This window comes from Hippopotamus amphibius, chromosome 11 (genome assembly GCF_030028045.1).
Source record: "Hippopotamus amphibius kiboko isolate mHipAmp2 chromosome 11, mHipAmp2.hap2, whole genome shotgun sequence".
Lineage (NCBI taxonomy): Eukaryota > Metazoa > Chordata > Mammalia > Artiodactyla > Hippopotamidae > Hippopotamus > Hippopotamus amphibius.
This window is the reverse complement of record NC_080196.1, coordinates 83,720,404-83,744,728: the sequence shown is the minus strand read 5'-3', so window position 1 is coordinate 83,744,728 and position 24,325 is coordinate 83,720,404. Positions and strand designations below refer to the sequence as shown.

The window sequence follows — 24,325 nt, the reverse complement described above, 5'->3', positions numbered from 1 at the left end:
CCTTTTCTTTCATCCCAACAACCTGGGAGGCGGCGGCCGCCCGTCCTCCTACCGCCGGGTCGCACGCCCACCGCGCCGGCTGCTGAGCGGCCCTGAGCCTAGGGCCGAGACCAGCGGGGAAGCCGGGCTGTCCCCGCGGCTTTGTTCGCGGCGCTTCCCGCCCGGAGGTGGCCCCGCGGGCTCCGGGGCGCGGGGCCGGGCGGGCGGCGCCGGTGACCCAACAAAGCGCGCGGGAGGCCCCGCCCGCCCCTCCCGGCACAACGCGCGGGGCCCCGGCGGCGACAGCAGCAGCCGCGCGTCCGCACTCGGCGCACCGCCGGGCCGGGCCGGGCCGAGCCGAGCCGACAGCGCGCCGAGCCGAGAGCGCGCCGGCGGGCGGAGCGAGCGAGGCGGGAGGCGGAGCCGCGCGCAGGCAGGCGGGGCGGGGCGGGTCCGCCCGGCGTCCGGAGCCGCCCCCGGCCCACCGCCCTCGGCCCGCCCCGCGCGTCCCCGCGGCGCCGCCCCCCGCGCGCGTCCACCGGCCGCCGCGCGCGCCGCGCCTGGAGCCCCGGGTCCCCGGGCGACGGCGGAGGAGGGGGCGCCGCAAGATGGCGGGTACGGGCCCCGCGGCGGGCGGCGGCGGGCGGGGGCGCGGGGAGGCGGGCGGCGGGCGGCGGGCTCACGGCCTTTCTTGTCTCCCTCGGCGCAGACCTGTCGCTGCTGCAGGAGGACCTGCCGGAGGACGCGGACGGATGTGAGTGCGGGCCGGGCCCGGGCGGCGGGAGGAAGGGCGGCGGGCGGCGGGCGCCCGGGCCTCGGCGCGGGCTCGGGGGCGGCGGGCGGCCGTTCGGGCGGAGCCCCGGCGGCGGAAGCGGGAGCGCGGCCGCTGGTTCCCGGCGCCTCGGCTGGTGCGGGGTCGCGGCCGGGCAGGCCAGTCGGGGCGCCGCCCGCCGCCCGGAGCCCGCCCGAGGCTGCCCCAGCGCCGCGCCGCCCGAGGCCCGCGCCGGGGGCCGGGGTCCGGGGCCGCGGAGGCGGAAGGGGCGGCCTGGGCGGGACGGGCGGCTCCACCGACCGCCTTTCTCCGGCGCAAACGTTGGCGACTCAGCCGGGCCTTCCTGCATCTGCACATCCCGGCTTCCCCGGGGACACTGAAGTTTTCAGGGCTGAGTCTTTGGCTTCAGGAAAAACAGAAAGTTTGACATGGTTCCCGGAGGAGTGTCAGAACGGAGGTGTTCCTCTCGCGGGTGCTCCGCCGAGCTCGGCAGGAATTTGGAAATTGCTCTGGAGTCGAAGCGGTGATCGGGCGGGACGTGGGGGGGTTGGGGAGCCCGCCCGGTGCCGCGACTCGCCCACCCTGATCCCGTCCACGCCGGGAACCCCGAGGGGCTGCGCCGTGAACCGCTCCCGCGAATGCCGGGGAGGTCCTCCTTGGCAGTGTCGAATGTGGTCTCCCTTGCCCGCATTAAGCTTAATTTTTAAATTACGGGGTGTTTTGAGTGACTTGAGGGGGATTTACTCTTTAGGAAGCCTCTAAAAACAAGTATTATCGAAAGTGAATGAACCATATGTAAAGTCATCTTTTGCGAAGTCTGGGTTTGTGTTTTTGAGTAAAACGCTCTCTTAAGGCAGCAGTGCTCACGTAGTGAAGGACAGCTTTTACATCTCCTGTAACGTTGTACCCTAGGACTGGTCTTCCTACTAGGAAGGTGTTTAAAATGTTAGTTAAGGCACTTCTTGATTTCCTGCAGAGTTAGGATGGGAGAGGTTTGGAGAGGTGACTGGTGATTGTCTCCAGACAAGGCTTCTCAGGCTTGTCTTTAGGTTCAAGGCTTTGCAGGTAGAAGACGCGTTCCTTCAGCAGACGTCGAGGACCGTCATTCATTTATCGTCACTTAGGGGCCGTACACATTTAAAGCTTAAAGGATGAGCTGTAGTTTTGTCCTTCACCCGTAAGAGGAGCACAGTGTAGAAGGGGCGGCCTGTCTGTGCAGATCTCAACAGTGATTTCTTCAGTACCCTCCAGACTTGTGCTCGGTACTGAGGACAGAGCAGTGTGAAGGATGGTCACAGTCCGTGCCCTCTAGTGGTTTACAAGCAGTTTTAATGTAAGTGTGACAATGAAGGCGTCAGAGGCATCCTAGCACAGTCGTTAATAGACAGGACTCAGGAGCAGGACTCCTTTGTTCCAGTCCTGGCGTTTTCACTTTCCTGCGGCCCACTTGAACTTCTCTAAGTGCTGTCATTTGTGAACAGGTGTAGTTAGTATTACCTGCCTTATAGGGTTGTCAGAGCCTTACCTAAATTAACGCAGGTAAAGCACTTAGAATGGTAGGTGGTGAATAGCAACTATTATGCATTGTTATAATGAGGAAAGAGCGAGGGAAGCTGGAAGGAAAGTGCAGGGAAGGGAATACTGATGGTGAATATTACACCACAGAATTTACATATCTGCAGATGGTGTTGATGCTTGCAATTTACTTTTTTTTTAATGTCATGTTCGTTCCCAGTGGGTTTTGTTTTCTTTTTTTTAAATTGAAGTATAGATGATTTGTATTGTGGCCCAGTGTGTTTTCATTTAGGATAAAATGTTCGACCTTTGAAGGCACAGACAGTTTATTTGCATATTTATAATTTGGTTGAAGTTTTTGTTAGAATAATTGTTTATTTTTCTTAGTTGCTACTGTTTCTACAGATCATACCTCTTCCCAGAATATTCAGGAGCAAGGGATCTTGGAATGTGTGGCCAGTTGAAGGACCACTCGACGTCTGTTGTAAAGGGAGGAAGGGTGAGAACAGAACCTGGTGCTGGGACCTTGGTCCAGGGCGAGATGGATGGGGAAGGAATGGGGAGGTTTGGCACATCCTGGAGAAGGGAGAGGACCAGATGGGTTAGAGAGGGTCTTAGTTGCCTGCAGGACGAGGCTTGTGTCTTCTCTCTGGGGGCAGCATTGGTGGAGGCTGCCTCCCGCCTGCCCCTTCAGCCACGCCAGGGCTGAGTCAGCCCTTGAGAGGGGAAGAAATTGTTTTCTGCTTAAGCTCTAGATTCTTGGTTGCCTTTCCTAAATGCAGAACCTAGACTAAGACATAAGAGAGTAAATACTACTGTACAAGTGATGAGCAGGCGAGGCCCTGGGTGGGGTCCAGATCTTGAAAGGGGGGCATTGCCAGACCCTGAGATGAGGCTCTTAGGTCTTTCCTTTGATTTGTTTCGTTTTAAGCCCATAAGTCTCTGTGTAGAGTCAGTAGAAAAGTGGGTAGAACTGGGAAAAGGGTTCGTCAGAGATGGACTTGACTGATACCCTTGGAGAAAAAGAAACAAAATCCTAATGTGTGAAAAATGGCGCCTTGTATGTACATCTCAAAACGTCATAAAGGTAAGTAAATAACATCATCATAAGGTAGTATTAAAATTATGTTTAGAGGAATAATGCAGTGAAAAACTAAGTTTGTTTAAAAGTGATACTTCCAATACTGTCTGATGAAACACACTTTGAATTTCAGAGTGAAAGCAGAGTGACTTCTGAGTTGGATGAACCCTTCCTGTTCCTAGAATGATAGGAGTCCATACAGAATTATGGATAGATTTTCAGAGAAAGAGATTTTAAATTTCTACTGTCAGTTCTTCACAGGTGTAATTTTGGTATACACTGAAGTTGCTAGATTTCTAGAATAGGTGAGGTGGAACTTAAGATACAGCAGGATTTGATGAGTTAATGTTTGTAAAAATAATTTCACTGAAGGAGTTTGATTAAAGTTTATTTGTGAAAGTAATACATTGAAGATTATTTTATAAGAAAGATGACGTAACATGTAGTGGTTTACAGTAGCTTTCATACCCAGGTTGTTCTTCCCGGTAGCCATAGACGTGTAGACTCTGGTGTTCCAATACTAATAAATAAGTCAGCTGATACGCAGAGGGACTAAATTATTCTCTCAGGGGATACAACTCCTAAGTACCAGCCAGAATCTTAGGTCAGGGCTCCTGATTCTAAGTATTGTATCTTAAAGTTTTTTCTTAGATTGCCCAGTTCACACCATCGAGCGGCCCCAGCTTGTGTAGGCGATTTGTTTGAACCTGTGCTTAGCATAACTACCCTTGAAGATGAATCTGGCATTCTGCCTAAGGTTTAATTTAACCTAGAGAGAGGGGATTCTAGTGAGGCTCAGGTGTGATGCAGCTGACACGGTCTATATGTTAACCGCTCGCTCAGCTGTGACTAGCATGCTCTCCTAGAGTATGCCACAGCACAGAACTTTTCCTGTTAAAGTTTTGGAATCCTTTTACACGATACTGTTTTTCAGGTTTGAAATAGTGAATTAACAGAGGGTCCAGAACTAATTGGGCGTAGCTCTCTAGACTAAACTCCTTCCAGAGCCTCTGGGCCCTCGACTACTTTTTGAAAACTAGCATTGATAAGCTTCTTAGAGTCTCGCTACCTGTGGAAGCGAGGAGTGAAAAGCTGGGGCTGTGTCCTGTAGTGGCCAGGGAGTCAGTAGGAAACCCCAGGAAGGTGCCCTTGAAAGGCATAATATTTAGAAGTGTTGTTAAATAAGGATTTGGGAGAGTGAGTCATGAGACTTGTAGCATGTTTCGATTGCTACCAACAAGATTGAACAGGAGAAATCTTTGTTTAGAGATGATATAGTTGGTATCCTAGAAGAGGTGCTTAGAAATGGTTTTAGTGGTACCCACATGCATAGAATCAGTTAATGATGCCTTGGGTCGTAATTCCCCATACAGAATTTTTTTACAAAAGAAAGAAAAAGGGAGAGTACTCTTTGTTCTCTGTAACGATGCGTGTCAGCCACTTGGGCTTGTAGCTGCAGGACTGGAGGGGAAACCCGAACACCTAGATGCATGGGGTTTTGTTTGTTCTTCTGCCTGGTGGGTGAAGTTCGTTAGTCTGCCACGTGCTGATCGACTGGTTTATTATTTCTAGTCCTTTGGCCTCATTTTCTCATCAAAACGAAGATTTTGTATTTATTAACCTATTGTTCCTCACCTCTTTGTTTGCCTTACATTTTGGAATTTTGGATTTTTCTCTCTTGATGACAGAGAATTTTTGTCATCAGCTGCGTGATAGGGTGGGCAGTTGCTGCACTTGAATTGGGGTGTGTTGCTTTTAACATGAATCTGAAAATAAACCTGATTTAATGTTTGGGAAGAAGAGCAGGTGACACATCTCTGCGACTTTGGTGAAGGTGGTGAAAAGGCCTGTGCTCCCTGGAACTTGTAAGAGGGGACTTTTGCACAATCGCCAAGCTTTCAGGTCCCCCGAGGGCCAGTTCCCTCTTCCCTTCCCTAACTATCCTTTTAAGTCAGTCTTCTTAGCCCTCTTTCTCCCCAGACCTAGGAGCAGACTTGTTTTCTGGACTCATTGGTACCATCTTGGTTCGTATTTGAGCATTTGTTGTGCTGCTCTACATATTCCAGTAGAGTCTAGTGTAGGGAAAGAGCACTGGGCTTCATAAACCTTAGACCCGGGTTCAGGCTCTAGCCCTTGCCGTTTATTCACTGGGTCATCTTGAGCAAGTTACTTCACTCTCCTCAGCTATTTTCTGTCTTTACAGTGTTGCTGGGCTTTTGGATTGCTTTCAGTTTTTGACTGTTACAACCCTGCTCTGAGCACTCAGGTGCACATCTTTGTGTGGATGTCCTCATTCCGCCTCTTGGATATATACCTAGGGGTGGTTTGGCTGCTTAACTTTTTAAGACACTGCCAACCTGCTTTCCAGAATGGCTGCACGGTTCCCCACCCTCACCAGCATGTGTGGAAGTCCTGGTGCCCCACACTCTTGCTGGCACTTGGTGTGGGAGCTCTTCATTTGAGCTAGTCTGTGAACTGTGTTTTTCTTTGTAGTTTGAATTTGCATTTCCTTAAAGTCTGATAATGCTCATCTTTTTATGTGCTCATTTAGCATCTGTATATCTTATTTGGTGAAGTGTCTGTTCAGATCTTTTGCTCATTTTTAAAATTGGGTTACTTGTTTTCTTACTGAGTTTTGAGAGTTCTTTGTATATTCCAGATACAGGTCCTTTCTCTGATATGTGATTTGCAAATATTATTTCCCATTCTTTGACTTTCTTCTCATTGTCCTAGCAGTGTGTTTTGAAGAGCAGAAATTTTGAATTTTTATGTTCAATTTATTATTTTTTCACAGATGCCCTTTATCAGGCTGAGAAAGTCCCCTGAGTTTCCTGAGACCTTTTTTGAAATTAGGAATGAATGTTGGATTTTGTCAAATGCTTTTTCTGCATTTATAATTTTGTTTCTTTAGTCTTTTAATATGAAGAATTACGTTGATTTTTTTTAAAGTAAATACTGTTAATTTTTTAATAGGAAATTTAAAAAATACATAAAAGCAAATGAGCCATCATAAACCCACCATCAGCTTTAACTTTCACTTATCCCTCTGTAACATCTGAACTTTTGTGGGTGGGGGTAAGGAGGGGGCAGCTAGAATACTTTAAAGATGTCCCCGGTGTCATTTAGTTTACTGTAAATATTTCACAAGGCATGTACCTGAAGTGTGATGTTCTAATCTAAGAACAGAAGGACATCTGAGATTATGGTGAGGTATGGTAATTTATGAAAGTTTAAATGATTAGGTTCTTGAGACATTTTCCTTGCTTGTTCTACTGTAATAAAGCCCATCTGTACAATTCGCTTTCATCTTAGTACTGATCACCAGATTAAAGGAAGCAACATCTTGCTTGTTTTTATCATGCTAAGCGTGTTTCATCATTTTGAGTCAGCCTTAAGGTAACAAAAGAGTATTGGTAAACAAAAGCTGAACTTTATATTTTAAATTGGTTTACTATATTATCCAGAGGATCACACGAACTTAAAAAATTTGAGTTGCGCTATGCCTCTTGTGAGCCAGTGATTCCAGAATTAATAGAAATCAAGAGCTAGAGGACAGGTTACATATTCTTCCTTTTCGTTTTAAGCATTAAAAGTTTGGGCCCCAAGGTCTTGCACACAGAGATGGCTTCATGGCAGAGGCTAGAATACAGTTCAGACCTTGTAGATTTTAGAGTTCTGAAGAAGGGAAGCGGGAGAACTTTCAGAATTCTGTTCATTTAAAAAATTACCACGTATTATATCAAATGTGTTAGGCGTTGTGCTATCTCCTGGCTGATGCTATTCCCCTGTGAGGTGTGTAGCCCCACAAATTTAACAAGTGGCACCTGCTGAGGCTTCTCTGAACAGTTGAGTCATTTGCTCAGTCACCTACCTTGAATGTGTCAGGTTACACGTAGACCTGGCTGAAAACAGCCTTTACTGTCATACTGCTCTTTGTGACTGTGCCCTTCCTGCCTTCCAGTTCTGACCTCCCCAAGTTTGTCCCTCATTTAGGTCATCTAACCTCCTAGAGGTTCTGGAGGATGTGAAGGTCATAGCGTATTCCAGGTATTTGGTAGGTAAAATCATTTTTTTCTGGGTAGTGCCTGTTTGTCACGGGAATGTTGGAAGCACAATATACCCCTTTTCTTTGTATTTGAAAACACTCGTGTATAAGGGAGCCAGTCATTGGGGCAAAAGCGGGCAGGAACATCGGTGTGATCTGATGTGCCTGATCCTAGCACTACCTAATTACAGAAGTGGCCAGACCAAAATCTTACTGCAGAATTTATATTTAAATGTATATACTGCTTTGAAGTTGTATTCAAAGTCAGATTTGATATAAAGTATTTTTACATTTAAGTCTATCGAGTTAGTTTTTGGTAGAAATAAGCTTGAAAATTTCAGATAAATTCGTTACTTCATTTATGGGGATTGGTGGCAGTTTGGACCTGGATTAGCTCAAGTTTTATGTTTGGATTACATACAGAAAAAAAGGATTACTAATCAGAGCAGCCGGGTTAATAAGACTGCAGGGAAATGTTTGCTCACTGGAGGAACAAATACCACATGTATGGAGTATGGGAGTCCACACCTGCAGGCACTCTGATGTGCTGCATCTGTGACTGGCAGATACTGTGTAGAAAATGTGATCTTGGTACCTAATTTGAAAGTAGATAACAGGCCCCTGCCTCTTCTGTACTTTAGGGAAATATTTTTTGAAATATTCATAGAGCTAATTTTAGCACATTATTCCTGTTTAAATTCAATTGAGAAATTAAATATGCTGTAGGACAAATTTATACTTATTAGTAAAGATCATTTCTAAGAATTTAGTGAACTTTTAATATTCTATTTGAAGAAAAGATTTCTGATAAGCATTATATTGTCACACACTGAAACTTTACATACCTGTTGCTTGAGGATGTATATCTGGAACATTTTTTCTCTGTGCCCATAGCGGAGAGCCCAGCACACACCTTCAGTATATGCTTGCTGAGGTAAATCGTGGTTTTCTGGCCAAGCTGAATAAGGCCATAAACCTAAATTGCAGTAAAATAATGAAATGATTTATCTTCAGATTAAACTTGTTACTTTGAGAACTTTCAGACTCACACAGAAGTTGCTGCACAGGTGTTATAGCTAATTCCCCAAACTCTTCACCTGCACTCAACATTAACATTTTGGCAGTCTGCTCTTTCTCTCTACAATTATAATTACAGACACACAATGGAATGTATGCAGTATTCTTTTTTTTTGTATACTTTATTCTTAACCTATTCGTTGCACCTTTTTAAGAAGTTGTCTAGACCTGACCTGACCTGATGGTTAGCCTGCATCTCCTAAGAGCAGGGCTAAGCTCATCAGCAAATTCAGAAAGTGTAATATTGACACAAATTAATTATAATATGTAGTTCATTCTCAGACTTCACCAATTGTCCAATAATGTGTTTTATGGCAACTGTCTTGCCCTCCAGGCTCTTTGTTACATTTACTTGTCATGTCTCTTTAATTTGGAACAATTTCTAAGCCTTTATCTTCATGATATTGGTAGTTGAAGAGTCAGCTTGGTTTTATCTATTTCCTCATGGTTTAGTTCAGGTCTCCCTCCCTCCCTGCCTCCCTTCTTTGGCTGTGTAAGTATAAATAATTCCATGATTTTCTCAGGGCTTCATATCCAAAGGCACCTGATGTCAGTGCTTCATTATTGGTGATGGTAATTTAATTTTAACCACTTGGTTAGGGCGCGATGATGGCCAGATTTTTCCACATAAAGATTCTTTTTTTTCTTTTGTAGTTAGTAAGGGGAGTGGTTTGACACTGGGGGTTACCCATTCCCAGACAGACATGTACCCCTTAGTATCAGTGTGTGTTGAATCAGTTACAGTTTCCTCGCTGGCTTTTTGCTTTTTGGAAGAGCTTGCCCTTCCTCTCTGTTTGTTGGTTTATTTGTTAAAATATTTAAAGCCCCAAATGTTAAGGTAAACTTATAAAGATGATTAAATCTGTATGGTGTGTCTCGTTATTTTTTGTTTTCTAAGATATAAAGGACTTGGGAAACAAGCAGAAATTGGCAAGTTTATTATGGCCTTAGCATCATCAAGGGAAGGATTGAAGGAGGACATACCAGCAGCTTTTTCCTGTTTTAGCGGATATTCCTAGAGGCTGTGTGAGGAATAGAAGTATGTTTTCATCAGACTTGGTGAAAGTTAGCTTGTACAAATTAATCAGTTCTCTTGTGTGTAGTACTTCTCAAAGGTGCTCATATGCTAATGATCTTGTGAGTGTTTTAGGGGAGGATAAAGTGCTATTAAAAGACCCTTGTCTGCTCAGGTGTCTCTGTGGACTACCTTCTCATTAACAAATGTTAATGAATAGGCGTTCTTCAAGAGAAGCATTAGACCCCATTTTTTGGTTTTATTTGTTTAGGTAATAAAGTTTAGCAAGATAAGCTTTGTCTTCTGAGACTTTATCTGTGTTTGGATTGGTTGGGGAACAAAAGGGAAAAAAAAAAGAAGTAAAAATAAAATACTGCAATTGCTGGTGGAGTAAAAGCACAGGCCCCCGAGACTGTGGGGAATTCATAGGAGGAAGAGATCTTAATCCAAAAGGGTAGGAAATACTTTCTGGATGGTATTTATAAGTAGGTGAGTTTAAACTGAGATGAGGATAAAGAGGGCAGACATGGAGCAGATGGAATCACTTGAGACGGGCCAGTGTGGGGCACCAGCCGAAAACAGCCCCCAGCATGGGCTGTGTGTGGGGGGAGGTCAGGGGGGCCCTTGGATTACAGTGGGAAGGAAGTGGTTTCTGATTTGTAAACTGGGTTAGGATGAGGGGACTAGAGTAGATGGAGTGACCATTGTAATAGTTGAGAGCAGTGGTCTTCAACTTAATTATTCTAAAATAATATCGAAAACTCTCTTATACATTTTCAAGTTTAAAGATATTTTCAAAATGAAACTGTCATGTTTTTAAAAATGGAATCTAAATACTATAGCACTTCACACTATCATCCATTTTCAAAAATTACAGAATAAACTCTTTAAATTGGGAACTTTACATTGTTTGTTTTTCCTTTTGATCTGTTTCCTGCATAAAATTTTACCTTAACGTATTTTTATGCTTGAAAGTTTATTGATTACCCTATCACATTTCTTTGCACCAAAAATATAAGGAAAAATTGAAAATTTTAGTTTCCTGTGGCCACAAAAAACTTTAAAACTTTGTTTTCATTATTATTGTTAATACTCACTTGATCAACCAGAATGTATTGCAAATTGTGATAAACACTTGGTAAACAAAATTTTATTGAATAGGCATCTCAGTAAAGTGGATGGAGCTTTTAAAAAATAACTTATGTATCCATGGGTGAGTATAATCTATTGCTAGAATGAAACAATATTTAGCATCAATTTCTACTTTTTATTTTAAGAGCTATAAGCACAGAGAAATTTTGTTGACATAGATAAGTTGGATGGAAAGGGTTTTGCTAGCAGTGTCAGTTATTTACATGAACTTCCAACTGTGTGTCAAAAATTTAAAAATTAATGAGCTATCAGTCTTTCAGTTTTTGTTTGTTTTTTGAAAGCAAAGGATTGAAGAATGAACACCTGAGTTGTAAAGTATGTGTGACAGTCTTTAGAGAGTTGACCTCTGAACACTTTCATTGGTGCTGTGGAGGGTCCCTTTGCTTTGCAGTGGAGGCTTTTCTGCATGGGGCCAGTGCAGCACTGCAGCCTTGAGGTTAAGGGGGGAGGGGGGAGGTTGTGGAAGGGAAGGCCTTGAATCCACAGCCCAGGCACATTTTTGTGATGGGGTACTCCTAGAGGTTGGGGTCTGGAATAGCCCTTAGAGTTGTCCACTTAATTTATTCCTCGGAAAAGCTTCATGTACCTTATGGGGTCCAAGTACCCCAGTTTGCTCTAAGCAGGTGATGTCAGAGCCTCTGAATTACGGTGTTGGAAACTGAGAGGTGTGGGAATACAGAATACTTTATAGAAGTAGAATTTCTAGTTCTTAACGACTGATTAGGTATGGGGCAAGAAAAGTGCTTTGAAAAGTAGCTGAAGGCCTCATGTTTGAGATCTCAAGGTTACTGGGGGAAGTGGTGGTAATCAGAAAGTCTTGAGGAAGCGCTGATTTTTTTATAAGATTAGTTTGGACAGTTTGGTTTTCAGAACAGCTGTGACTTGGAGGCGGACACTCTTTGAAGTACCTGCAAACCTGGATGTGGGGATCAGAGCGGAAGTTTGGGGTCCTCTGCATTGTAAGTGGTGGTTGAAGCTGTGGATTATCAGGGGGAGGAGAGGTGTGTGTGTGGACAGTGTGTGCATGAGGACAAAGTGGGGGAAGAAACCACCTACACAGAGGGTTAGAGAGAAGCCAGAAGGAATAGTCTAGAAAGGTAGAAAAACTCAGGATTGAGTACGTACTCCAGAGAATCCAACGAGAGAGAGCTTGGGGGTCGGGGGAGGTGTTGGGATGGGGGAGTCAGCCTTGTCCCTCATTTTGGCAAATCATCACTAATCTTTGAGAAGGGTCACAAGAGTGAAAGAGAAATAGGATATTGCATTTGTTTCAATGAGGAGGTGAGCTATAGCTTTAAGAATTTTGATGAAAAGTCATTTTAGAGACTAGCAGGCTTAAATTCTGGATTCATCGTATCAGGGAAAAGCCCAGGTGGTCAGAATGGCCCTTAATTACCTTGTGGTGTGCCTGAAGTGTGGTCATGGCCACATGTGCAGGGCTGGCAGCCAGCCTTTCCTTTCCCTCCACATCAGAACGTTGTGTCTGTGGTTGAGTCCTAGGTAAGGGGGCTGGTGTTTGATGGCTGTGGTGGGAGAACCTCTGTTTAGACAGGGCGGTGAGATGCTGTTTTGAGGCTCACTTGAAGACAGCGGTGCACCTTTGCACCTCCTCCTGCTGCCCTCAAGCAAGTCTGTGGTCGGGGAGGAGCAAGCAGGCAGGTACCACTCACACTGTTCTCCCTGCGCTTCTGTGCTCATGGTTGCTGGCACCTTCTTTTTCCTGACTTGGCATCACGTTCATGTGTGGTAGTAAGGTAGGAATGGAAGGTGATTTGTTAAGGGTAGTTCTGGGGACTTCGAATAAAGATTTGAAACGTCTGAGAGAAGTGTAAGCTTTAAGAAGAGTAGACTCAAAAGTTTTGCTGAGTGAGCATGAAATTAGCGTGAAGGTGGCACATATCTGAGCCTTGTTTGTGGGGAGTAGGACAGTGACTGGGGGTGCTGATGCAGGCAGAGCTAAAATTGCCTCCCTTGGGTGAGAAGTTGTGCTCCTGGGGGCCCAGGGCTTCTGCAGTGGGAAGGGGTGCAAGGCAAGGCCAGGGTGGTGCCCTCAGAATGTCGTGCACCAACCAGGAGGCAGCTCGGCTTGGGAGAGACAGCACGATCTCTGCTTCTTTCTTAATTAAAAAAAAGAGAGAGAGTTTTAACTAATAATTGATCATTTAAATCACGCTTTATTATAACTATGTTATAATTAGTATGTCTGCTGCCCGGAATTGTCGCTCAAAGGAGATAACGGTTGAATTTATGTTGTTTCTTAGAAAAATCTCAAGTGCCAGTCCCAGTTACAGGGCTGCAGTGTGACTTCTCCAGCCAGGTAGGAGGAGTTTGCAAAATGTAATAATGTTACTCTGTCAAAAACTAGAAGGCTGAGTTTCTTTTGGTTGGTCACCATCCCCTCCTCCTCCCACCTCACTTGCATGTGAACCCTGTGCCCCACATGTCCTGAACGTCTTCTCGTTTTCTAGACACAACTGGTTTTCCTCAACTCCCTGTCTTTGAGGTTCTTGGTTTAGGACGCCCTGTCCCGCCCTCTGTCCTGCTTGGCAAACCTCAGTGTGTCTCCCCAGAATTGGCTGGGCTTTGAAGCCTTCTCTTGCTCGCCAGACTAGTGTAAAGTGAACAGCAGTCTCTGTGTGTATACTCTTACACCACGCATCTTTCTTAGTAGCATAGTTTGTCTTTGTCTGTGCACACACATATATATACGTGTGTGTACATAGATACTTACATGCATACACTTTCTATTTTTACATCTCTGTTCCCTGTTGAGTGCCTGGCACTTAAACAGTAGATGTGCCATCCTACTTACTGGTTGAATGAAATGAATGAAAACATTTAAAAACACAGGGAAACCATGCTGAGATTCTCTGTATCAGAAGCAAATGAACTGCGAGTTCGAGGGAACATTGACTTACTAGCCTGACTCCATGTTCGGTGCGTTATAGACGTTATCTTTGTCTGTGTGTCTTAAAGTCTTGACAACAAAAAAGTATTTTATATGTGAGGAAATGGAACCAATTTAATTAATTACTTGCGTAAGTTCCTATACATAGTTCACAAGGAGCAGAACATGAGATTTGGACCCAGATCTGTCTTAACTTTAAAGATCCTCTGCTCTTTTCACATCACTGTCGCTATAACAATGTAGTGATTAATCATCTTTAAAACTTCAAATGGCTCCAGCTTTTAAGTTTTTACATTTTAGATGCTGTTTTCCTTAAATATAAAACAGCTGGAAGTTGGGATGTTGGTTTCCGCAGCTATGAGTTCCTGCTGATGCTGGAGCTGGCGCTGATGTGGGGAGTGGAGAGTAGCTGGAGCCCTTCCTGAACTGCAGGGGTGACTGTCTCTTCTGCTGTGTGGTCTCTTAGCTTCATGCAAAGGGGGGGGATTTAGTTTTATAAGTAACAAAGATGAATGTCCTTGTTTTATTTCTTTCTCTTGTCCTCTTTTTTGGGATGTTCTCTTTATTTGCATTGTAGCACATTTGATTCTTGTCCTGATTTGTAACTAGGAGGACCTACTGAGTCTAATTTGAGACAAGATGGACTAAGCCTTACGTATAGGGCTTCAAGTTCGTATCCCAGGTTTCTATTCCAATTAGTAATTCTGTTAGAATTCACTAAAAGAAAAAAGTTTTCATTGACACTTGTGTCTTTTAGCTTCTTCATGGAAGCTTTTATTTTATAACTAAATATTAAGTTTTGAAGAATGAGGTTTCCTACGTAAGTGTAGGAATTCTGTCTCGTGTTGACCTTTCAGGTCACCTTCCCTTTTCCTTTCCATCCTGGTCCCCCTTCAGCTACCCAAGACAGTAAGTTTACAGAGGCAGAGGGAGCATTGGAATTTTGGGAGCATAGATATAATCTGAAAAAACATTTCAGAGCAGTCATTGTTTTCATTGCTTTTTTAGTCATTTTGCAATTTCAAATAACATTAAAAGCTGACATGATTTTTTCACTTTATCAGTGTAGGAAATAGGATTTTTAAAGCTGTGACACTGTAAGGGGCTGTTGCTGCTGAAATGTCCAAGAGTCCAGAATCCAGTTAGTAATCCAGAAAGGAGGGCACCCTCAGGGCACAAGCCAGGTGATGAAAGCTCTCTCTTCATCTCCTGTAATACTCCTGTCTTTGTCTATTTTGTCTGAAAATAAAATAGCCACTCTGGCTTTCTTACGCTTACTGTTTCATATTTTATCTCTTTTTTAAAAATCCTTTTCTTTTCAGCCCATGGGTTGAAATTTTGACTTTAAAAATACGTTTCTGGTAGACAGACTATAGTTTACTAACAACTGTAGTTGTTAGCTTGTTATTAGTTTGGGATTCTCTACCTTTTGACTTAAATGTTTAGTCCATTTATAAGTAATGTACAGTTAGCGATCTGGTTGCTTATTTCTATTTGTCTCTTTTTTTCTCTGTTGCTCCTTTTGTGACTTTTTTGGGGGTTAACTCAGTATTTTTTAACATTCCATTTTAATTCTCTTTTGGCTTTCTAACCATCCTTTCTTGCATGTTTTAGAGATTATGCCTAAAGTTTGTAATTTGCATCTTTAATTTACCATAATCTATTTAAAATGAATATACTGCTTTGCATAAGCTACACGATCCTTGTAGCAGTATAGCTGTGTTCATTCCCTCTGTTCTTTCTTTTTTATCTGAGGATTTAATTGACTGTACCATCATTTATGCTTTATGATTTTTCTTTCTTAGTGGTGATAGTTTTTATTGATTATTTTTGTGTTTCTCCTTCTTGTAACCTGTGGCAGGCATTTGCAGGATGGCTGGGTAAGACTTAAGTATGCAGTCTGTAGCCATGGTGATCACACCCTTGCTACCTCCATAGAGATTAAATGCAGAGCCAATTAGTCTAATCAAGAATTGATGAGGAAATCCTGAATTTGGAGAGGATAATTCAGGACAAAATGGTTCCACAGATAATTGGCAGGAGGCCGCAGTTGTGGGAAATAGAAATGCACCTTTGCCTCCAGTGCCTCTGCTGGAGTGGAAAACTCCCTTTTGTACAGAAATAATTGTCAACTGTGATGGGTAGAGTGGTAACATAAGTGGAAGCAAAATATGATTTGTTACCCCCTTGGCGTATGTTTCTCAAATACACTTGTTCAACAGTCTGCATTTGAGCTAGTTGGGGATGTTTATTAAAAATGATCACTCCTGGGCCTTACTCCAGACCTGCACAATCAGGATCTGAATGTGAGATCTGGGGTCTGCATTTTAAAGTAAGTGCTCCAAGCTTGTCTTAAACACAGCGATGTTTGACTGTCACTGCTCTGGGACTCTTCCCAAAAGCCCCTGACTTCTTATGGACCAGAATCAATACTATCAATATTTATCTTTAAGATTAACAAGTGTGTGACTGATGAAACAGTTTGGTTATAGTCACAGAATTCTAGAGCCTGTATAAAGGTACCTTCTAGGTCATACCAGCTGAACAGTCTTAGAGGACGAAACGGGCCAAATGAGAGTTTCTGGGTGGTTTTTACAACTCTGATTCCTAATACATAAGGTACTTTGCTATGAATTGTAGATCAAAATATCCTGTTAAAACTTTTCTATACTATGTGAGAAAATAATTTTCATGTTAGGTGTTATTTTTTATCCAGTTTGACAGTCTCTGCCCCTTAAGTGGGGCTGTTTTGAGCATTTGCACTTAATGTGATTATTGATGTGGTTTGGTTTTCCTCGGTCATCTTGCTGTTTCCCATCTGTCCCATCTCTTCCTTCTTCTTTTTATCCTGTTTTTCTGCCTTCTTTTGGGTTGGGTATTTTTTATGATTCCATCTTATGGCCTTTGTTGGCTTACTAGCTATCTGTTTTTGGTGGGGTTTTTTTGATGTTTAATAGTTGCTGTGGAGCTTATAATTAGTATGCGCCTCTGACTTATTACTGTCTACCGTCACATAATATGTGTATAAAAGAACTTCAGGACAATATACCTCCCTCTTTCTCTCCCTTTGTGCTATTGTAGTCATATATTTTACTTCTACATGTTATAAACCCCAGAGTACATTTTTTTCTTTATTTTACAGTACATTATTTTGCCTTAGTCAGTTATCTTTTAAAGAGCTGTTTTTAAATAAGAAGAGGCTTTTGTGTTTGCCCACATATTCACCATTTCTGAAAGTCTTCACTCCTTTGTGAAGATCCACATTTCCACCTGGTATAATTTTCTTTTTGCGTAAAGGACTTCCTTTAGTATTTTTTGTAGTATAGGTCTGCTGGTGATGTTTGTCAGCTTTTGTATGTCAAAAAAAGTATTTCACCTTTGTGTTTGAAAGACATGAATTTCAAAGCTATTTGAATGATTTCTGTTTACTGGGTATAGAGGTGTAGGTTGACTTTTGTTTTTTTTTTTCTTTCAGTCCTTTAAAGATGTTGCTCTGCTGTCTCTGGCTTGTATTCTTTCTGATGAGAAGGCTGCTGTAATTCTTGTCTTTGTTCTTCTGTCTATAATGTGAGTTGTTCTCTGACTGCCTTGCAGAATTAACGCTGTCCGTTTGACACTTCATTTATTTATAAGTTGTTAATGTTCTGGTTGAACGTGTAAGGTCTCAGGTCCATGTGGTCACTCTTTTCCGATCACTCTGTTCCTTGATCACCCCAGACTGAGTTTCTGCAGCCTCTGACCCCTGTGCTCTGAGGGGAAATTGGAACGTATCTGTAGAAAAAGAAGAGGAAGCATCCTTCATTCGTGGCTTCTGAATCGATTCTGAGATTCTCTCGTGACTTTTTGTACCACTCCAAAAACAATAAAGGGCAGTTTTGCTTGTGCTGCTTCGGAGAGGCACGCGGTACCTTGCAGTGTGACAGTGTTACAAGGAGTGTTTCTGATGTCTCTGATAGTTGGTGTGGATGACTGCAGCTCAGAGTCTGATGTGATTATTATACCTTCAGCCCTGGACTTTGTCTCACAAGATGATATGTTGACGCCCCTGGGGAGACTGGACAAGTATGCTGCGAGTGAGAACGTATTTAACAGGTACGTGCATGTGCTTTCCATTAAGGTGGAAGTGGAAGGGTGGCTTTTATTGCAGGAATTTCAGTGTACAGAAGTATCCAGTTTAAAGCAGGTGTCATTACCGCATGCAGTCTGAGTCACCCAGGTTTGCTGCTGATCACAGCCACGGCCGCCTAAAAGTCATTTACTCCTCTGTCCTGTAAGCAGGCAGCACTCTTTCTTGGCTTTTTGGCAAAATAACCCACAAAAAAAACAAAAAAACACTACTTTTTTGCTATTTGGCATAATTTTGATGTTCATGTAAAGTGGCTACTGAGGAGTCCGTTATTCCTCCAGCAGGTGGTGGTGTGTGCCTGCTGTGGGCCAGATGACTGGCGGTCAAGGGGTGTGGGGCACGGCAGTGACTAGAGCTCACACTCTCCCTGATGCACCATTTCTCCACCTAGGGCCTCCAGACCACCTGTATCAGACTTTTCTGGGAAATCTAAAGTCTTTACTAAAATTTTTTGGGTACAGATGTATAAAACTCATTTAGTAAAATATGTAAAGATAATATTTTATATAATGAAGAATAATAATTGAAGGTAGCTACTTGAAACATATTTTCAGTGACCTTAGAAATTTGTCATATCAGATAAAGGTGAAACATATTTTGGTAAACATTCAATCCCATCTTGTTAAAATCCATACTGGCATTTCTCACTTAGAGGAAATTAGAGATTTAATATATGTTATAAAATGTATTCAGAAAAATTTTCTTCTAAACTATGGATTCTGCCTTTTGAAGTACTAACTATTGATGCTACTGAGCATCGTATAATTTTCTTTTTCTGCGTAGACAAATGGTGGCCCGGAGTCTGCTGGATACACTGAGGGAAGTCTGTGAGGATGAGAGAGATTGTATTGCTGTTTTGGAAAGAATTAGCAGATTAGCTGATGATTCAGGTATGTGTTTATGCAGAGAAACGTTTCTTTTACCAAATTTATATTTCTAAAAACTAATGAAAAATTCAGTGTAATATGAGATTTCTTTGAAATATTTCCTAAGTAAATTATCAAACCCATCAGTAACAAGAAAATAAAAACCTGTTACTAAGATCCAAACATTTTATAGTAGGCCCATTTAGTTTAACTTTGGAAATTTCTCATAAGAAAAATCTAAGAACGTTGCTTTGCATCATGTACATTAATAGTATTTTAGGATTAATAAAAAACTTTTAAAAAATAATTTTGAATAAATTAAAAGGAATGGAGTGGGATGTAAATTTTTTTGGCAGATATAAAATGCATTCTGACTTATAAAAAATGTTAATCACCGCTTGTAAAACTAAAGCTGTTTGTCTCTAAGAAGATAGGAGGAGTGCCTGCTGAAGGAAGAGGTAAACTTGTTTTGAGGCTTAGAATACGGTTTATTACATTTTTAAAAAATATTTTTTATCGTAAAACATACATAAAATTTACTTATTTAACCTAATGTTTTGAGCATATTTTTATATTTGATTTTAGAAACAATTCAAAAATAAAATTTTTTCCTTAAATCCATGATCTCTTCATTAAAATGTATTATTTTTCAATTTCTGTCAAATTTTTTGGCATGTCAACAATTCTCATCCATTAATTTTTAGATGAGCTCATCTTTTGGTAAGCAACTCCTGGAAATTTGTTTACTATTTATATAAGCCTTAGATATTTTTTATTTTCTTGTGGGAAAAAAATGTTAGTAAGCTTACTAATATTCTATCTCATTGTGGTGTTTTCTGTACATAATTGTTCATATATATGTTTGTTCCAAAATGGTTTTAGGAGGGTCTCTCAGTTTTGATTTTTACTTATAATTTATTTTTTGATTTGGCAGAGATAAACAGTTTAACTTAAAATGTTGATACTGTTGCGTTCCATTATGTTTATTCCTTAGTAGAGACATAGATATTCTTTAAGGCAGAATTTGTACTTATTTTCTTCTACCTGTGTACCAACTACAGTGCTATTTTTTATATATGTATATTCTATATGTGTTTTAGGATGTATCTCAAGTTGTTGAGTTCCTGATAAATATCTCTGTTGACATTTACTCGTTGAATTCATTCAGTAAACGTAAAAACAGTGCGTACTCTCTTCCAGGTTCTAGATTAAATACAAGAGTCATTACTAATAGATGAATAAGAATTTCTGTCATCAAATTAACAGTTTAATGAATGCAGCCAACATATTAACAATAAATTATAACAGGGAGAATTGGGGCTGGCTTCAGAGAGTTGATGGTGTTTGAGTTGGAGTTGATGGGACCAAGGAGAGAAGGTGACGGGAGAGGAAAGGATGGATGTGGAGGTTTGGGGAGCTCAGGATGGTGGCCCACTGGGCCAACAGTGAGTTTACTGGGCCTACAGTTTAGAAAAATGAGACTTAAATAAAGAGATTGAGGGCCGGATTGTAGATATTTCTACTGTGCCAAGCTGGAGGATTTTGCACTGTTTGTGATTTAGAACAGCATCACAGCGTGTGGATTGACTTGAGGAAAAGATGGGTGATGGAAGGCTGCTTGGGCGACTTCTGACTGTTAGGAGTAGTTTAGGAGAAATGGAAGGGCTGGGGAACGTTGGAGCCACTGTGATGGTAGCTTCCATGAATTTGAGGATTCTTGTCTCTCCATCAGATATAGGAAAGTTTCAGTCTTTAATATTTTTAATATTGCTTCTCCTCCACTGCAGAGTCCTTTTTTTTTTTTTTAATGTTTACTTTTGTTTGGGTAGATGTTTTGTACATGGTTCAAAATATAGAACTCCTGTTAGATACATCTGTTGTCTATAATGAAGTCTTTATAAAGTGAAATTAGAAGGTCTTAGTTAACTTTTGGGGTTTTTTTGCCTTGAAAGGGCTCCCGAACTCAAGATTCAACTGGGGTTTTTTTTGGTTTTGGTTTTTTGGTGGAGCTGCGCAGGATCTTAGGTCCCCAACCAGGGGTCAAACAGTGGAAGCACAGAGTCGTAACCACTGGACTGCCAGGGGATTCCCTAAACTTTTTTTGAAATGTTGTCTTTTAGTGCTTTCGATCTTTAAAAAAAACCAAGAAAACATTTGGAACTTTGATTTCGCCTGGAATTTATGTATAGAGAGCAGTTTAGTAATCTTACCTTTTTTCGCTCACGTAACCAGCTAACTTTCCTGCCATTACTTATGGAACAGTTGATCTTTTTGAAATGCTGTATCTGTCACATTTAAATTTGCCATATGTACTTGGGTCTTTTCAGATTTCTTGTTTTTTTTAAATCTGTTCGTCTCCTTCAGCATTCCCTGACCCTTCATCATCTTGGTTAAGTCTGCCTGTAAACCCTCAACTCACTGGCTGCATTTAGACTAGGAGCCAGTCCTTATGCCCTGTCCTGGAGGTTTTGAACTAGCAGAGTTTGTTACAGTTGATGTGAATTCCAGTGAACAGATCCGGTCCTCACAGGAAGTGATGGCAGGCTCTGAGGACGGAAGCTAGGATGGGGTCCATCTCACTGGGACCGTGAAAAGGATCACAGGGCCGGAGAGCGTTTCCCAAGCACTCGTGATGCAGCTCTCCTGAAGACTCCCCAGCCTGGCGAGAATCTTGTTCTGGGGAGGATGTGTAGCTCACCTTTCTGCTATTTCTGTAGAACCGACCGTAAGAGCAGAGCTGATGGAGCAGGTGCCTCACATCGCCTTGTTTTGTCAAGAAAACCGGCCTGCGATCCCATACGCTTTTTCCAAGTACTTGCTACCCATTGTGGTTAGATACCTCGCAGATCAGAATAACCAGGTAAGAGGGCCTTGCCCATTCTTACAGGAATGGGCAAAGTCTGGGGCACAGAGGCAGCCTACTGGGTGCTCTCATTAGAATGTTCCCTCCTCTTTGACGTTGTTACTCTGTTTTTCAAAATGAAGTTGTGGAGGGTCTGGGAGGTAGCCTTCATGCCTCCATAGACCCCGCCTAGTGCCTGCTGCTCACCCGCTGCCCTCCCAGGCAGCCCTCAAAAAGTACGTCACTTGGAGACCTCTTTCCCGAGAATGGGTTTTCTGTTCCACTTCGTCTGTTACAACGCAACCTACCAAGTTCTGTCTTTGCTGAATAGCCACCAATTTTTATGGGCAAGGTTTTGCCAGTTGTGAAGCCCTTCTAGTTGGGTGAGGAGTCTTCAGATTTGTGAAATTCAAGTGTTAGAGTTTTGTTATACTGTCTATGAACTTTGTTTATGTGTTTGTCTTTTCCTAGGTAAGGAAAACGAGTCAGGCGGCTTTGCTGGCTCTGTTGGAACAGGAGTTAATTGAGCGGTTCGATGTGGAGACCAAAGTGTGCCCCGTCCTCGTAGAGCTGACTGCCCCTGACAGCAATGATGATGTAAAGACGGAAGCTGTGGCTGTAAGTAGAGCTCAGTTTTTCAATTCAGGGAAAATTAGTCACCGTGTTGACTGATAGGAGGTGCCCGTTAAATATGACGCTATGTTACGTGTTGTAGGGTTGATACATATTGGGTATCAGTAGCCACGAATCATTAAATTTGAAATATAATGTCTTTTCTGGGGGCCCCCATGCTTGCAAAGCACCTGGGACTTTGATGGCTCTGTCACAGGGCCTGAGAAAGCAAGATACATAGCGAGCAAATAATAAATTAACTGTGAATTCATTGTATCAAAGTGGAAAAATAAGATGGCAAGAATCACCAGTGTAATTTTTAAAACCCTGTCTGAATGAAGAAACATTTGAGCTCCTTGAATTGCTGTCAAGCACTTTTCTAGGCATGTGTAACCACAGTGGGAAAAACAGTGATGGTGCAAAGCTGCAGTCCTGGACCGTATGGTCTTCATGGGAAGGCATGTATGGTATAAATTATGATTATTAGAAAAATACACAGGGGAAGTCATGTATGCAATAAAGTCAAGTATTATAGTGAGTTTTCTGGGTTTTGGACATGGGTAGCAAATATCTTGATTATTTGAGAGCTATCATAAATAGGACATGAATGACATACAGTAGTATCTGTTATAATTCACGTCTGTGTTTCCTCAGTTCAGAAAGTAAATTAAATAGCAAAGTGACAATCCATCTGAGAAGTTATTCAGATCTATTTGGATAGTGAGAGTTTGCAATTTAAACCAAATATAATTGCATTTTTGTTGATGTGAAAAAAATTACACTAAAAATTTTATAGTGCTTCTGCATCATTCATAGGATGAATTAGATTTTCTCTCTAGTTCCTTTTCATTGGAAATTCCATTATTTTTAGATACTCAGGTATCAGTTAATAATAAATTTAGATACTTTTTACTAATATCATTTTTATTGAAGTGAAATTCACATACTATCTAATTAACCATTTTAAAGTTTACAATTAAGTAGCATTTAGTACATTTGTAATGTACAAAGCACCACCTCTGTCAAGTTCCAAAACATAGATTTTTTTTTTTTTTTTTTTTTTAAGTTTCACAATCTTCTCAATAAAAAGGAAATCAGTTTGGGCATAACTGTTGGTTTATACTGAGCAGAGTTTAAGTTGCTCTGTTCTACTTTTTGACAGGATTTAACAATCGTAAAACATTAGAATTATAATAAAAGGCTATATCTTTTTTATTTATTTAATTTTTTTTGAGGTACATCAAGTTCAATCATCTGCATTTATACACACATTCCCGTATTCCCTCCCTCCCTCGACTTCCCCCCACCCTCCCCGCCCCAGCCCTCTAAGGCATCACCCATCCTCGAGTTGAACTCCCCTTGTCACACAGCAACCCCCCACCAGCCACCAACTTCACAGTTGGTAGTATATATATAAAAGGCTATATCTAGTGCTAGTGTGAAACCTGTGATTCTGTCACAATTGGTTTGTGTTAATTTTGTTATGTTTTGCATTCCCTCACTTCCCAGTTGTTCTGTCTTGGGAATAATTCATTCTAAGAAATTTAATTATGCTAGATCGGTGATACTGTGTATGTTTGCATCATTAACTCGGGCTTGGAAATGCCTAGAAACAGTCTGGAGTCAAGAAACAACCACGCTTTGGGGGTTGGGGGGTGTCAGTGTCACCTCCAGCTCTGAGGAGGCTGGGGCTCTGACAGGGACGGCATCTGCCTCACACCCGCGGGCAGATCTCCATTTACTTAGGTTTTCATTTCTTCAGGGTTTGGTAGTTTTCAGTAGACAGAGCATGTATGTGCTTTGTTAAATTTCATATTTTTTAACACTGTTGTGAGTAATACTGTTTTTAAACGTTTTCAGTTGTTGCTAATTTATAGAAATACATTGGGTTTTATTCTGTCATATTTCCTGCAGACTTCCTAAACTCAATTATTTGTTCCCGTAGCTTTTGTAGATTCCTTGGGGTTTGGTCTGTAGAGAGTCACGCGTATGTGAGTAGTTTTCTTTCTTTCCAACCAGATGCCCTTCCTTGTCATATTTGCATGGCCAGGAGCAGGTGTAATAGAGAAGCAGTGGCAGACATCAGATTTCTTCATATTCTAACTGCACGGGGGCAAACGTTTGAATGCATTGGGCTGGTTTTCAAACAGTTCATCCTCACTTTGCCTGCTACTGTGTTTTCTGAATCATGTGCACATCAGACCTGTGTCCTTACCTCCCTGGGAACCAAGGCTTTGCAGAGTAAGGACGGTCTTCACATGTGCGAGTTTCAGAGAAAACGGTACTTGGCAAGGTGACGGCTGCCTCTGCCGTTTCTTAGCAATGCAGGTACGCT

General features: G+C 42.1%; 1 protein-coding gene across 7 annotated transcripts in view; it reads left to right on the top strand.

Moving 5' to 3' along the window:
- Nucleotides 1–469: 469 nt before the first annotated feature.
- The window catches only part of PPP4R1 (protein phosphatase 4 regulatory subunit 1), a 50,705-nt gene continuing 26,849 nt past the window's right edge, over nt 470–24,325 (top strand). Inside the window, exons 1-7 of one of the 7 annotated variants that reach the window (XM_057698919.1) lie at nt 541–594; nt 689–733; nt 12,898–12,953; nt 17,552–17,636; nt 18,454–18,560; nt 21,254–21,396; nt 21,850–21,996. In XM_057698919.1, the coding sequence (XP_057554902.1) occupies nt 17,578–17,636; nt 18,454–18,560; nt 21,254–21,396; nt 21,850–21,996 (456 nt within the window). In that variant the 5' untranslated portion in view covers nt 541–594; nt 689–733; nt 12,898–12,953; nt 17,552–17,577. Of the gene's footprint in view, nt 595–688; nt 734–2,750; nt 3,354–12,897; nt 12,954–17,092; nt 17,112–17,500; nt 17,637–18,453; nt 18,561–21,253; nt 21,397–21,849; nt 21,997–24,325 lie in introns of those variants that run through there. The other 6 variants (XM_057698917.1, XM_057698915.1, XM_057698913.1 and 3 more) reach the window with 6 other exon arrangements.